This window comes from Anguilla rostrata, chromosome 5, assembly GCF_018555375.3.
Source record: "Anguilla rostrata isolate EN2019 chromosome 5, ASM1855537v3, whole genome shotgun sequence".
Taxonomy (NCBI): Eukaryota; Metazoa; Chordata; class Actinopteri; order Anguilliformes; family Anguillidae; genus Anguilla; species Anguilla rostrata.
Window position 1 is genome coordinate 2,885,204 of NC_057937.1, and position 16,120 is coordinate 2,901,323.

At 47.9% G+C, this 16,120-nt stretch overlaps 1 protein-coding gene across 1 annotated transcript in view; it reads left to right on the plus strand.

The window, feature by feature from the left end:
- LOC135256025 (multiple PDZ domain protein-like) overlaps nt 1-15,409 on the plus strand; it is a 49,010-nt gene extending 33,601 nt beyond the window's left edge. Inside the window, exons 24-42 of the mRNA XM_064337897.1 lie at nt 2,311-2,376; nt 2,706-2,771; nt 3,548-3,728; nt 4,503-4,699; nt 5,162-5,253; nt 5,673-5,742; nt 6,217-6,297; nt 7,366-7,458; nt 7,832-7,906; nt 8,368-8,554; nt 8,830-8,957; nt 9,766-9,849; nt 10,980-11,173; nt 11,548-11,695; nt 11,818-11,904; nt 12,085-12,207; nt 12,658-12,734; nt 13,094-13,217; nt 13,622-15,409. Coding sequence (XP_064193967.1) covers nt 2,311-2,376; nt 2,706-2,771; nt 3,548-3,728; nt 4,503-4,699; nt 5,162-5,253; nt 5,673-5,742; nt 6,217-6,297; nt 7,366-7,458; nt 7,832-7,906; nt 8,368-8,554; nt 8,830-8,957; nt 9,766-9,849; nt 10,980-11,173; nt 11,548-11,695; nt 11,818-11,904; nt 12,085-12,207; nt 12,658-12,734; nt 13,094-13,217; nt 13,622-13,789 — 2,241 coding nt within the window. The 3' untranslated portion in view covers nt 13,790-15,409. The remainder of the gene's footprint in view (nt 1-2,310; nt 2,377-2,705; nt 2,772-3,547; nt 3,729-4,502; nt 4,700-5,161; nt 5,254-5,672; nt 5,743-6,216; nt 6,298-7,365; nt 7,459-7,831; nt 7,907-8,367; nt 8,555-8,829; nt 8,958-9,765; nt 9,850-10,979; nt 11,174-11,547; nt 11,696-11,817; nt 11,905-12,084; nt 12,208-12,657; nt 12,735-13,093; nt 13,218-13,621) is intronic.
- The last annotated feature ends 711 nt before the right edge of the window (nt 15,410-16,120 follow it).

The following is a 16,120-nucleotide window of genomic DNA, read 5'->3' on the forward strand; positions in this document are numbered from 1 at the left end:
CGCCCCGTCCCCCCAGGTGAGTCTCTGGCTCGCTCGCTCAGTCCCCCAGGTGAGTCTCTGGCTCGCTCTCTCAGTCCCCCAGGTGATACTCTGGCTCGCGCTCAGTCCCCCCAGGTGAGTCTCTGGCTCGCTCTCTCAGTCCCCTCAGGTGAATTTCTGGCTCGCTCGCCCCGTCCCCCAGGTGAGTTTCTGGCTCGCTCGCTCAGTCCCCCCAGGTGAGTCTCTGACTCGCTCTCTCAGTCCCCCAGGTGAGTCTCTGGCTCGCTCGCTCAGTCCCCCAGGTGAGTCTCTGGCTCGCTCTCTCAGTCCCCCAGGTGAGTCTCCGGCTCGCTCGCCCAAACGCTCGGGATGTTTTTTCCGCCTCTTTGGCACTTCAGACGTTTAGCGGCGCTCTTATCCAGAGCGACACGCACAGCTTGCCTTTTACATACAGCCCATTTATACGGCTGAATATTCACTGAAGCAATTTAGGTTAAGTGCCTCGCTCAAGAGTACGGCTGGCTGTGCCCCAACGGGGAATCAAACTCGTGACCTCTGGGTTTCCTAATGATCGCACCGCGCTGCCAGCCCTCAGTAATGAGGGTAAACAGTCAAGTGGGGCTCCATTGTAGGAGTCAGACCATCATAAATATGTAGAAGTAGCAAACTAAATATATATACGGCCAAGGGTTTGCCTCATCTTGAACTTGATGTCAGCAATTTTGTTCCTTTGGATATGGAGTGCATCATTCAGCGTGTCAATAAGCAGATGATAAACACGATGCGTTCTGCAGTGCGCTCTTGACCCATGGAGTCAATATGAGGGGGGTCAATATGCACTGTGGTCAGGGTGAGAGCCACAGGATGTGTGAGTATCCCATTATGAGGACACGGGGTATTGAATCCAAACTCTGCCCTCGGACCTTCCCCAAACACCGGTTTAACCCGCTCCCGTCCGGTTTCCACGAGCCCAGCTTCAGGTTTGACTGGGTACCCCTCTATTCCAACTGTCCCAGAATGCCGTTCACCTGGTGCCAGCCTTATCTCTCTGCCTGTGCGTGCTAACTGGCGCTACCTAAAAGCGCTAATGAATGCTCCAGTAAGGGTGCTTAGGGCTGAGCTGTGGCTAAAATAAACCCGGGGAACGCGGTTGGTCATAATTACCGCGCGGTTCTAAAATCGGCCTCCTGGGGCTTCTGCGAGCCGGCGGCTGGAGCGGGCGTCGCTTCTGAGGGTCGTTAGCGGACACGTATCGACTGTTCCCAGAACCCTGAATAAAAAATAAATTAAAAAATCTATTTCGAGCTTCGGTTAGATTATGCCCGTCAGACGAGAGCCGAGCATCGCCCGGAACGGTGACACGTTTCCAAAGAGACAGGGCCCAGCAGCCGGCTCAGCGAATGGATGAATGGGTGAATTCATTCATTCGTTCATTCATTAATGATTAAAGCAGGAAGTGCACTGGCATTTCCTGTGTGTGCCACGTGTAGCCTGAGCCACCGTAGCTGAAGAGCCGCTAGCTTAGATTTAGATTGCCCGTCTGTTTCTTCGTTTGTTTGTTTTGTTTGTTTTTAGTGAGGAAGTTGTGGATTTTTAAAGGTCTGTTTTCGCAGATCTGAAGACCATCCCCCCCCCCCACACCCCCCAACTAAAGTACTTCTCCCACCATCTGCTCATCCTCTTTCCTCCTGTAACCGGGGGCGACCGTAACCGTTACGACCGGCTTCCACTTCCTGTCCCCGCCGTCAGTCGAAGGCGGGGAGGAACCCGCGAGCAGATGTTCCCGCCGTAAAAAAAAGGCGGCTCACTGGCTGCTAGCAGATGTCACCGCTCGGGGAGAGAGCGGGGCCGCCATCTTTCCCTCGCCGCCTTTTGAGGGGCGACGAACGCGAGGCGAGGGGTCCCCAGGAGCGCCGCGGCAGCCTGGCGTCCCGACCGCGCCCGGGCCGCCGCACCCCTGCCTCGTCTGCGCTCGCAGCCGGAGCAGAGTGAGAGGCGCTGTAAAGACTCAGACTCCAGTTCGCTCTTCCAGCGCAGGCGGACGCACTTCTCCCTGTTTTGTTTGTTTGTACTTGTGCGGGGAGAGTAAACTCGAGTGCAGGATGGAGGAGGGGCCTAAGTACTAGCATAGCCTCTCTCGGCCCTCTTCAGCTGTGACCACAAATGCAGCGGGGGGGTACCAGCAGTGTTTTAAGGGTTTGCGGTATCTACAGGGGTGGCTAAAAACTCCGCTCGCTGAGGTTTTTGTGGTCGCGTCTTTTTCCTGCCAGTTGACCATGTTTGCTCTCTTCCTGTCTCTGTTCGTCCCCTTCACGGAAACGGCCCCGGCAGTCTCCGCCCCCTGACGCCAGCGACGAGCCGACAGCCGTGTCGACAAACGCATCGGCCGAAAACAAGGTAGCTATTTAAAAATAAAATTATATACTCCTAGGGGACATGGGTCTCTGGTCTTAATATCAAGAACCATATATTCTACCATACAGAGTACCTAAAAAATAAATGTTTTTTAAATACTTTGACTGTAACATTTTTTCATTCCAAGACACTTGCACTACGTCTAAGAAATTCAAATACTTGAATTGCATTTCTGCCGGGTCTCGGGAGCCCATACTGTGTCAGATTACGTTCCCTGGCGCAGTAACTGCAGAGGAGATTTTGACTGTAAGACGGTGTGTTATCGTGTCTCCACTGGCCTTAATGCGGCTGAATCTTCTCTGTTCCTTCAGGGGGCTGAGATTCAGAGTAAACTCTTCCTCTCCCCAGTTAACCCTTTCACCCCCACCCCTTTTAAGGTTTGTAGGAGCGTGTGTGTGTGTCTTGCGGTGCTCATCCTTCTCTCTTACATGTGTGTGTGTACACGCGTGTGCCTGGGTACAGGGTCATACCTTCTTCCAGCACCTTGCACTTACAGATACATGTTCATATGTATGGAGGCTTATGGAAGTGCTATGCCCAGTTATGTCATGCATATGACTGCTCATAAATACTTTATAAATGTTACGTAACCCCAAACTAATGTACTGTAGTTCTGCAGTTCTTCATTCACATGTAAGTTAATCTCAGTTCTTGATTTTCCTTCTTATTTATTATTGTATGGAAGTAACTGAAAGTGACAGCATAAAAACGTATAATTAATTATGAAATATGTCATTTATTACCCTGCATTCTGGGCCTGTTTTTCTGCCTTTTGTTGGAATACATTTTTGATCAAACAAACCATTAATTATGCGGACGTATTGTATAAAAATGCTTAGTAGAAGATTCACAAGCTATTATAAACATAAAAAATTATCAAGCACTGTTCGAGACAGTCCCTTTTATAAAGGCTGCAAATCATTTTGATTAATTCAAAAAAGAGGAACAAAATGAAAGTACAAAGACATCAAAGAACCTGGATTATTTCAATCAGAACTAAATGCAGAGGTCTTACAAAAACTATGCGTGTGTTTGCTTGCTCAAATCTGTACCCTCCCACACTTGCTGTGATATAAGTGTGATTCCACAATGACTGGTATGTTCCGTTCTTTGATGTAGTCCAGTTTTCACAGTCCTCCTCGTGTCCCAACAGCCACCAGCCCCGAGGGATTGTGGGAAAATCTCTGCCCTGGTGCAACCACCCCTCAAGCAACCTGTAGCCCCTCCCACAGAGATGACGGACAGCTCCATGGAGGCCGAGGGACCGCCCAGGCCACAGGCTCCGACTCTGAAGGCTCTTGGGGAAGAGGAGGACCAGTTTGGCTACAGTTGGAGTGAGTAACTATGACTCTGTGGAGATTTCTTACATCCCTGCATGAGACCAGAACTGCCACTAGATGGCACTATTCCTCAAAAGTGTGTTTTTTTTGGCGTATGTTCTATGTAAATGCGTGTGTGTATATACAGTATAAATCGATAGAGAGGGTGTGAGAGGGAGTCTGAGTCTGCATTAATATAATGTAATGTCTCCTAGTTTGTATCATATGTTTTTGTTAACATATTGTATCAGTCTTATTGGAGCACTTTTGTCCTCTTACAGAGCAGTATAAGAAACAAGTGTGGAATGCAAATGGTCGTCATGCAACCAACAACGTCTGCAACTGCAAAATATTACTTATTTAACGTCCTCAGACTTTAATTAAGCTTATTTGATTACTTATTTAAAGTCTTCAAACTTTTATTAGTTTATGCATTACAAAGCCAGCAGCATGGTAAGTATTTTTAATAGGTAATGTGTCATAAATTAGCGATGCACGCTACCCTGGATAAAAGTATCTGCCAGGCAACAGAAACTGTGTCAGAAAAGCAGAAGCTTTATACGGAGGAATGGCCTCTGGAGAGGTACGGTGGCCCCCTTGGGTCAGAGCACAGGACTTTAGCGGCTGTTTAAACTATTAAACCCTGCTCAGGGCGTTTGGGGCTCACTGTCCTAGTTGTAGTAAACCTCGGGTGGTCTGACGGCGTGTAGCAGAGGGTAGATCCGATTGGTGGGGGGGGCCCCGGCTGCTGAAGTCCTGAGCAGGCAGAATTTTTACTCCCCTCCCCAGGGAAGATAGTGGACAGGTACGGCAGTCTGCCAGGTGAGCTGCATGCCATTGAGCTGGAGAGGGGGGCGGAGGGACTGGGGCTGTCCCTGGCGGGAGACAGCGACCGCTCCCCCATGAGCGTCCTCGTGGGAGGGGTCGACCCGGGCGGGGCCGCAGGCCGGGACGGACGCATCGCGGTTGGGGACGAGCTGCTGGAGGTGAGGGGGCGGGGCCTCAGGCGGGAGGGAGGGGGCAGGGCCTGGGAGGGAAGAGGTGGGGCCTGGAGAGGGAGGGGGTGGGGTCTGAGAGTGAAGAGGTGGGACCTGAGGGGAAGGGGGTGGGGTCTGGGAATGAAAGGGTTGGTGTATGAGTGGGTGGGGCCTGGGGAGGGAGTGGGGGCTGTATTTAATTTTGAGTGTTTTGAATTTTTAAATGTATTCTTTTTTGAGGTATACTGTGAGCCTCTTGTTATCACTTATCAAATATGATATTTAAATTGTATTATTATTATAATTATAATTAGCCGTAGAAGTAACAGCAGCAGTAAGAGTATTAGCAGTAGTAACAGAAGGAGTAGGTTGCGGCCTGCAGCATCCTGAGCCCTCGCTGTACTGGGATAATGCATCGCTGGAAAGTGCTGAGACGCAACAATGCTTTCCTTTCTTTCTTTGTGTGAGCAGATAAACGGACAAATCCTGTACGGTCGCAGCCACCAGAACGCCTCCTCTATCCTCGACAGAGCTCCCTCAAAAGTCAAAGTCATTTTTATCAGGTACGCACATACAGCATAATACAAGGTTTTGGAAAATACTGGGACTCTGCAATATTTGTGTCTTTCCAGCAGAGGGCGCTGGAAACTGTGAAACGCATGTGTCTCTCCGGTCCCTAATGTAGCGTCATAGGGGGAAGAGCGCGTCTGTGTCCTCAGCTCACTGGCTGAGCTCCAAGCTTTCCTGTCCACTATAAAGTCACTACGGTCATTCGGGGGGGGGGGCAAATCGCTGCCCGATCCATCAAAACACATCTGGTCATCGGACGGTCGATGCCCGGTCCTGCTAGAGAACAGACCACCCTCCAGCACAAATCTATCACTGAGTCAGACCATTAGAGACGCTCGGAGGATTCCTCCACAGTGGAAAAAAAAGATAAACCTACTCACGTAGATTTTAATGTTTTTGCTTTTTTGGACAGGAACACAGAGACTGAGAAACAGATGGCGGTGGGCCCGGGGTACAGAGACGTGTCGGACTCGCAAACAGAGGTACAGCAGCTCAAAACACAGAGAGGTCCTCCTTTTATACCCAGCAAACACACGGCACTCAGACCACTGCTGTGACATCATCGCAAGATGCGTGTGGAAATCTGTCTCTTAACATCACTCTCTCTCTTTCCGTGGAAATTAACATCTCTCTCTTGCTGTGAAAATTAGCACAAGGGCCTCCTCCTCCTCTGTCATCTTCACCTCACATGTTCAGTGTTATTGTAAATACGAGTCCGCGCAATCACGAATCATGATTGCAGCGGTAGGTTGTGGTTATTTTTAACTTCGCTGTAGCATTATTTTTGCAATATATATTTCTTGTTTGTATCACAACGAACCACAGCTTTCCAGCTGTGTTATTAATATATCTATATGAAATGAATGTTGACGATGTTGCTGCTCTGTGGTCTACACTTCAGCTGTTTTCTGGAAAAGGATGAAAAAAATATAAAAACGTATTTGTGTGTCTCATAGCTGGACCAGAGTGCTGTCATTTCTCCCTCTGCAGTCAGTGTTGACATGTTCAGATATGTCCAGCATATCGTTCTTCCCAGAGTAAGTACTAAAAGTCATGTTCTCAGGTTGTGCACACGATTGGGTCATAACCATAGATGTAATTAGTAGTGTTGTAAATACAAAGCCCTTTTTATTGGATGGCAGACATGTAGCTGAAGTCCTGTCTCAGCACCTGGCAAACAGGATTTAACATCTGTTAGAACCTGTCGTCCGTGCAAACTCACATCTCTCACTGAGTTTGCCCTGAGCTCAAAATCTAAAAAGTATCTTAGTTTTATTAATTTATTTTTTGACATAATACAGATGTCTTGGATGACAAAAATGTTGCAGTGAAATATTTTTTGTGAATATATTACTAAGAATTTGTTTTTTTCCCCATGAAATGTCCCTTGTAGTGTAGGTTTCAGCAGTCTTTAGCCTTGTATATGGTTGTGGAGATGAAGACCAGAGGCTCATTTCCCCTACAGGCGACAGAAATGAATTGCCGGATTTTATGAGGTTATGGTTGTCTCTTAGGCCTGTGCTTGTATGCATGGGGAATGGAGGGGGGGGGTTGGCCTTTGGGGAAGTGGGTTGAGAGAGATGGGGTCAGAGTTCAGGGGTCAGGGGTGGGGTTGAGTCAGATGCAGAGCTGGGGGGAAGTAGACGGGAGGACGGCTGTGGCGTGGGTGGGGCGCGGTAAAGGAATGTCCGGCACGCGGTTATTGGGGGTCGCGAGCGTGTAATGTGATTTGGGAGCGAGTGTAAAGACCTCAAACAAGATCGGGCGCCCCCTGCGTGTCCCGGGGGAGCGGGGAACGGGAGCAGCTGGAGGAGGAAGGGTTTAAAAAATAAATCAGTTTCATTTTCTGTCCCCAGCAGGGGACACAAGTCTTATTCTTTACTGCAGGAACCGTGTACTGTGTTCACTATGCTGGAACATACACCACAAGGGACACTCAGTGCAAAATAAGTATTATTTTAAAAAGTATTTTCAGTGCAACATCCAAGACACTCATGTCAAAGAAATTCAAATACTCCAATCTTATTTTCAGCCGTATGTGCTCTGTTACCTGTTGACTGTGTGTGATGCGGTGCTCTGTCACGCCTGTCCTCTGTGATGGACAGGATCCAGGTGGGTTTGGGATCGACCTCAGTGACGAGGACACGAGGAACGGGGTCGTGATCGAGAGCCTGTCTGAGCACGGGACGGCGAGAAAGGTGCGGCTGCGGGTTCGATGTGTAAAAAAACAAGATCGGTATTAACAGCCTGAATGAAAAATCACATTTTCATGGCACGTGTAGTTGCTTGATACGATGGTCATGCTCACTATAACATTTATATTATTATATTGGTGATATATTGATGATATACAGATGATATATTAGTGATATACTGGTGATATACTGATGATATACTGGTGATATACAGGTGATATACAAGTGACATACAGATGGATTATTGGTGATATACAGGTGATATACTGGTGCTATACAGGTGATATAGAGGTGGTATACAGGTGATATACAGGTCATAAACCTCCGCTCTGCTGGAAGGTATCTTCGGTGCATTCCTCTTCTCTCTCTCTCACAGGACGGCAGGATAAAAGCCGGAGATAAAATCCTGTCGCTGGACGATGAGACTGTTATCGGCCTCCCCGTAGGGAAGGTAAGGTCAGCGCTGCTCGCTCTGTGTCTGCCGGGCATGCTGGTTACTGTAGTTTCTTCCTGGTTTCAGAGGCCTGATAAAAACTTAGAACAGATGCACTACAGACCAAGGCCACTGATTGGTCAGCCAAACTAGTTACACCCTAAAATTCTAAACGTTAGTATTCTAAATACTCTGATAGAGTACATTTGACCCCTGATGAACTCATTTAAACTCCTTTAATGTCAGATTAACGCTGAACCTTTTAGACAGACAGGCAGGCATGCAGGCAGGCAGGCAGGCAGGCAGACAGACAGACAGACAGACAGACGTGCAGGCAGTTAGATAGACAGACAGACCGTCAGACGGGCGGTCAGATTGATAGATTTACCGTGGGGTCTAATAGGCTAATAGGGGTAAATGCTCTGGTTGCGTAGCGGACATGTGCAGTGACCTCCTGACCTCCTCCTGTCTGACCCCAGGTGGCTGGTCTGCTGCAGACGCCTCGGAGCAGGGTGAAGCTCACCGTCTGCACGGACAACTCCCTCACCTCTTCCTCCCTCTCCTCCTCCTCCTCCTCCTCCTCTCACCCCCACCCAGCGAGGGGGGGGCCCGACGGACAGCCAGCCAGTGCCCCTGCCCTCCCTCTCCTTTACGAGGAGCCCCAAGGTACAGAGCCTGTCAGGAGTAAGAGTGGTGCATGCTGGAAATGCCCCTGCTCGCTGCACTAAGCTTTCATACTATAGCCCAGCCCCTGCATTGGTTGGCAGCATTGCTCTTGGGCAATTCTTTCTCAGCTGAAAAGGAGATTAAGATAATTAATTAGACGATGTTTGTTATTGCATATTTTCTGACCCCTTTATGTTAGAGGAGACCCTTTTTGTTTGTTTTCAAAAGACCGTATCAGTTGGTTAATCACATTTGTCATGGTGCATTTCCTGTAGGTTTCCCTTGTGTGACCTCTGACCCCTTGACCTGTCCCATAATCCCTGGCTGTGAGAGCACCATAGAGCTGTCCAAAGGGCATACTGGTCTGGGCGTCAGCATCGTGGGAGGCTCTGATACGCTGCTGGTGAGAACGCACAGGAAGTGACCACTCTTACGCTCTCCATTACAAATACAAGTTCACATCATGATTTACATTGTGTTTATTTATATGTACTGTATATGTGTGTGTGTGCGTGTGCGTGTGCGTGTGCGTGTATGTGTATGTGTGTGTGTGTGTGTGTGTGAAAGCCTGGTTGATAGAGAGTGTATCATATTTTTCTTTATGTTTGATTGGGCACAATAATCATCATAAGTTGAAAATGGCTGCAAATATTTCAGTGAAATATGAAAGCAATTTGAAATGCCAGCACTCGACACTAAAATGTCCGAAAGATGGCATATCTACTTTGTAAGAGTTGATTTAACAGTGTACGTTGTATTGTGTACCGTTGCTTAAACCTGTAAAAAAAGTGTTGCACCATCCGTTCTGCCTGTCACATTTTCCCTTCCCATAAACCATTGCAAAACGGAGGCTCCTGCAGCCTGAGCGAGAGAGGACAGTGTCCAGGCCTGGAATGTGGGCCTGGCGCCTCTGAGTTAATTCAGTCTCATCCCACTTTCATCCACCTTCATCTCTCTCTTTCTCTCTCCCTTTCTCTCTCTCTCCTGCTCTCCCTGCTCTCCTCTCTCTCTCTCTCACACTCTTTCTCTCTGTCACACTCCCCTCTCCCCTCTCTCCCTCTTACTCTCGTTCCCCTCTCACTGTCTTTCTCCCCCACCTCCCTCACTCTCTCTCCCTCTCTCTGTATCTCTCTCCCACTCTCTCTATCCCTCTCTCCACTTCTCCCTCTCTCTCACCATCCCTCTCCCCCTCTCCGTCTCTCTCTCTCCAGCGGGTCATCGTTGTTCATGAGATCTATGAGGAGGGTGCTGCGGCCAAAGACAGGAGGCTATGGGCTGGTGACCAGATCCTGGAGGTACGGAGCTGCATAACCCCCCCCCCATTTCTACCGTAGATACTCAGATATTCGTCTACACATACAGTGCTGCTGTGGCTGTGTACTGTATGTGAGATTGCACATTCCCATTTAATAACGTAGGCGTGGATGCGGAGGGTAATTGCAGCCGCGTGCCGTGCTGTATATGTGAGATTTCACATTCCCATTTATCAATAATTTACAGTCCCGTAAAAGGGAATAAGTGCAGCTGTGTGCAGTGTGGGGGAGTTCTTTAAATTCCTGTGTATTAATAATTTAGTCCCCCGTACGGGGGGCGGTGGGGTGGGGGGGGGTTTAACTGCAGCAGTCACTCATGGTGCTTCCTCCAGTAGCTCCGGTAACTGCCCCTTGGCTCTGACTTAATTGCCCTTTTAATGAGCCCCCTGCCCGCTCAGTGACCTTGGGGGGGACACAGTATCTGGCCTGACCCCAGCAGGTCGTGGGGTAACCCCCAGACAGCGCATACCGCAGATGTTCCAAATAGCCATCAGGGGCCCTGTGCTAACCGCTCGTCTGTACGCAGCAGTGGGTGTTGGGTATGGAGCCGGGGTTAGCCGCTAGCCCTGTCCGTCCTCCATACAGAGAACTGAGCCAGATTCACAAATCCACAGTGACTGCGCACCCCCACGGCCATCTTCAGCTGTGTGATCCTCCGTTCAGCTTGGGTAGAAAGCAATGCTGCGCCCGTGCCACTGAACTTTGACATGATAGCAGTACTAGTGTCTGAGCTATTTTTGTATAAATGAAACCACAGAGAATTTATGCAAAGTGTGAGAGAATTTAGGCTAAATTTGACAGCTAAAATTGATGAAAGTGGGATTTCCATGGAGGGGTAGTTTGTGCTTATTCTTAATCTTTCTTTGTGTGAGAAAGAGGTTCGCTTTAGTCCTTTGCTGGCTCATTATAGTCTCATGCTATGACCTCTGACCCCTGCCTTGATCTTCTGGGAAATCAGCTTCCCATCACTGTGCGTGGACTTCCTGAATAATGGACGCCCTCTTTAATAAGGCTTCTCTCACCAAAGGAGAACCTGTAGAGGAAACTACACTTCCCACAATGCCTTGCGGGACTGAGCCAACACATATGCCCCTCCCCTTTTCCCTGGCCAGGTCAACGGGGTTGACCTGAGGATGGCCACACACGACGAGGCCATGAACGTCCTGAGGCAGACACCACAGAGGGTCCGCCTGACCGTGTGGAGGGAGGAGAACCAGTACAGAGAGGAGGACCTCTGGGACGTCTTCACTGTGGACCTGTTTAAAACGCCGGGCCGGGGCCTCGGCCTGGATGTGGTGGGGAAAAGGTGCGGAGCTATTCACTGGTAATAGCAGAGGTATTCATCAGTAATAGCAGAGCTATTCATCAGTAATAACTGAGTTATTCATGAGTAATAGCTTCCTAAGCATAGAGCTACTCATCAGTAATAGCAGTGCTATTCATCAGTAATAACAGAGCTATTCTTCAGTATTAGCTTCCTAAAGCTGGTTGTATACTTGCTGCAGAAGCAAACTTCTCAGTGTGCACATCCCTCCTGGCCAAACTTGCACACTGACATCAATGTGGAGATCGCCTGCAATTGGTCTAAAATATCACATATATGGACGAGCATACCGCACCACACAAAAGCCAATATGAACGAATTCACGGACGCCGCCGTGTCCCTTTGCATCCCGACAGGAACGACACGGGCGTCTTCGTGTCGGACGTCGCGCGGGGAAGCGCGGCGGAGGCCGACGGCCGGCTGTGGCCGGGGGACCAGATCCTGTCGGTGAACGGCGAGGACGTCCGCGCCGCCACGCAGGAGCACGTGGCCTCCCTGCTGAAGGCAGGTCCCGTTTTACCACAGCGCCCCCTTCCCCCTTGGACATGGAAAAACACCCCACACTAAATCAGATTATTGATTATGGTGACCTTTCGGGACCTGCCTTAATGCTCGCTCTCTTTCAGAGCTGTGCTGGGGGGGTTATTCTGGAGGTGGCTCGGTTCAAAGCCAGGCCCTGTCCGTCTGAAAAGAGACCCTCCGTGTGCAGCCAGGTAAGGTGTCATCATTCTCCCATTATCTCATTAAAATCATTAATTAAAAAAAGAAAGGAGTTCAACCTACATGCGCCGTTCCTTGTTCATTGCTTTATCAACATTTATGGTAGCTTGTGTGTTTGTGTGTGTGTGTGTGTGTGTAGCACTCTTGTGAGGACCCTGCTGTTGTATTTACAGGGACCCTCAGACTCGTGGGGACTCACCCTTGCTGGGGGTGTGGGGAGCTCCCACACAGACACCCCGCTCTACATCGCCGCCCTGCCCCCACAGGGACCGACTGCCCAGACTCACACACCGCAAGTAGGTCCCACCGCCGAGCCATAGCGACTCTTACAGGGAATGGTCTGGCACACCATTTATTCAGTAAATTAATTTCCCCTCCCTCCCTCTCAATTACTGTCCTTCCAACCTCCACAATGAAGATGTATCACATCTGTGAGTTCTGTATTTAATACAGATAATATCAATTACAATGGCTCCAAAAGTATTGTACACTGTGCTTTAGATGTCATATTAACATCGATCAAAATGAGACACAATGTCATGCTCTTAAGTACTGTTCAGTGGAATCAGATTTTCATCCGACAGATAAGCACGAAAAGGACTTTTCATTCAGGCATGCTGGCTGTACATTGTATTAGGACCATTTGATGTGTTTTATCTTGGGCTTGAAGTCCGAGGGGCGAGGGGTTCACCTCTGGAAGCAGGATGAGGTTCTTAAACTTTTTGTGTGTTCGTGTGTGTGTTTAGGTGGTGGGGGGTAACGCCAGCATGACTGGGTGCCCTGAGGAAAAGGTGGACACTCATGTGTTCTGCAGTGACCTTGGGTAAGGGCCTACACACACACACACTCACACGCACAAACACACACACACACACACTCACACGCACACGCACACACACACACGCACACACACACACGTGCACACACACACACATGCCTATAGCTAAAGGTTTGAATTTTGACTTATAGGCCCTTATGGGTGGATTTAGCCGATCGGTAGCTAAGATTGCACATGTGAAAACCTGCAATGCCAGTTCCTGGAAGCAAATGTCATTCATGAAGCAAGAAAAAATAACGTGGTTTAGGGTTAAGAATGACACTGTGACTTGATGTCAGTATTTCATTTTTGGCTACGGAGAGAGTCCCGTTATTAGACACATATCATGTTCCCCTCCCGCCCAGGCCTGCTCAGTACAAACGGATCACATTGGACCGGGGTTCGGACGGCCTGGGGTTCAGCATTGTGGGTGGGTTTGGCAGTCCCCACGGAGACCTGCCCATCTACGTGAAAACGGTCTTCAGCAAGGTGAGGAAGACTACGCTCTGAGGAAGACTACGCACAGGTCCCACATTTTCATGCCGCGCCCAGTGACCCTCAAATGTGTAAATGATTTCTTGTTCAGAGACCTGTCCTTCGTGTTAAGCTTTTGACTTGGTTAGTTGGTTAACTGCTGTGGATCACCTTACATCAGGGGTCTCAAACTCCAGTCCTGGAGAGCCGGAGACTCTGTTGGCTTTGTGTTATTTTTCCTCTCAATCAGCGGCCATTTTAGGTCATGGACACAAGGCGTGCGGACTCTTTAACCAACCAATGACTTAAATTGAGCACAGGAACGCATCAGAAACCAGCAGATGAAGCGGCCTTCTGGGATTTTTTGAGCTTGAGATCCCTGTGAGCATCGACGTCAGTAAAAACGTGTCTTATCACAGGGCGCGGCCTCCAAAGATGGCCGACTGCAGCGTGGAGATCAGATCGTGGCCGTGAACGGAGTCCCGCTGGAGGGGGTCACTCACGAGGAGGCCGTGGAGATCCTGAAGAGGACCAGGGGGACCGTGTCTGTCACTGTTCTGTCTCACACAAGAGATTCTACTCTATAAAACACACACACACACACACACACACACACATTTTTACCTTTAGTAGCAAACACTGTGATATTTTACACTAACTTATTTGCAGTATCTACCTGATGAAATCTTAATTTGTACACCAGATATGTTCATAGTACATGTTCAAGTAACTAGCTGAACACTGAACACAACCCAATGAGAATCTATTGGTGGCGATTTTGTGATTTAGCTAGAATTAGCCACAATTGTGCAATACAGTGGCTGATTCAGGCAGACTTATTGTTTGTGGGTCCATTTATGGTAAATCATACACATTTAATAATTTTTGTAATAGGTCAAGTATCCAATGTGCTGAAACATTAGTCAAAAATGATCCCTCTTTTGAAGGTATTGTGATGCAGACCTCTTAAGACACCATGTTACTACAGATATGTATATTTTGATCACTATTGATATCACCACAGAGAGTGATCTCTATGGTACGGGGTGCTGCAGTGCACCATGGGAAGAGTGCTTCATGAGAGTGGGAGGTTTAGTAGTAGGTGCTGTGCAAAAGTGTGTGCTGTTTAGAGCTGCTAACTCAGATAAGATGTGTCTCATTTATTAACTATTTCATACAAGCATCTCTCAGTTAATTGCCGTCATAAAAAAATAACTATTCTGCAATATTGATGTATAGCAATACAGAGTGAAATTATCTCATTTATATATTTGAATGTATTTTGATGTCCATTGAGGAAAATATTTTATCATTTGTCGTACACATTGAGACTTATTTGTCCTCATCTGAGTAAATGTAAACTACATTTAACGGCTTTTTTCTCTGAGTGTACAATTGTTGTGTCGATCATCAGTCAGTCAGTGCCGTTAAATTATGGATACTTGGAGGTTTATGTTTAAGGGCCATTCTTCAAATGGAGTTAAGGGTTCAATGACACATCAGCATGAGCAATTAAGTTAGCTGAAGTCATTTGGTGACAATATCTGTCCTGTTCAATTTTACAGTCTGTGAGACACACACACCCAGAGGAAATCTACACAGACATGGGGGGAACATGAAAAATCCACAAAGAGGCCAATGGGTCCCATTTAGTGGGTCCAATTGGGCAATTCACCGCTGTGCAACTGTGAATCTCAGCTTATGTACAGTACAGTGGCATGAATAGAAAAACGTTGCTCGCTACACATGTATTGAGAACACATGCTATTCAGCACTCTGAATTGTGAAAGGCTGTCCCAGTGCTGGGCATTGAAAATTGAGAGAAAAATAAAGAAAATTATGGATAAAAGATTTAAAGAAAAAAACGTTGCTTAAGTGTATAGCTTTGTGGTTAGACTGAACTGATGCCTTTGTGATGTTATGAAAGACAGGAGTATTCACGAATGAAGGTCAATGGATACTCTCATCGTTTTTATGTATATATATATTTTCCTGAAGGTCCATTTGTGTTTTGTTAACAATGAATTTATTTAGTTTCTTCCATCCTTTCAATAACAATTGACTGTGGACTGCAAAAAAAGCAATGCTACTCCATGTCTGTCTGCTGAATAAGACTTCTGGGAAAAAAATAGAGCAGTAAAATCAAGATTTCTGTGAAGCACAAATATAAAATAGAAATATACATTAAAATGTTTGATGTAGACACACAGCTTGTCACTGTTTTATGGTGTAAGGTTGGAGAAGTTGTTTTTGCGTGTGATCGTTTCGGTAAGTGCATAAAAGACCTTCAGTCGTCGCGTCATTGAGGAGAACAGAACCGTGTGATAGCATTTCCGCGTGAACTGAAGGTTAAGCAAACTGACGTCCAACAGATGGAGTGGTGTGAAGTCAGTGGCTGAGAGTGGTATACTCTAGGAACAGCCATGACCTCCCCCAGGGGGCAATAAGCAAGCAGGATTTTTGCTCTTGCCCCTGGATTCTTTTTGGGATTTTTACTGGTCGGAATACCCAACGGCACGGCACAATCCCCCAAAGACGAGCGATTAAAGGGATATAGCACAGCTTTTCCTCGGTTAGACGTTCCGCACATTGATATTCTGCTGCCCCCTTTAATGTTCCATCCAAGCGCACCGCTGCCTGCGCCTCCTCCTGTCTAAGCCAAGGGAACTTCGCCCTGAATGAAAATGCCTTAAATACCCGCAGGAGACCGCAGGCGCCCTTTGAAGCCGTCTCTTTAAAGCCCTCTTTCTGCGGTAGAGAAAGTGATAATTGGCAGGTTAGTGAGACGCTGGTGAGAAGCACTCCATGTTCGTTTTTATTTTATCACCTCTTGTCATCGTACCAGCGGCTTTCCAGCAAAAGTGACTCATCGCGTCCCTGGCCCGTTCTGTGGCCTAACAGCGATTTCAATTATGCTC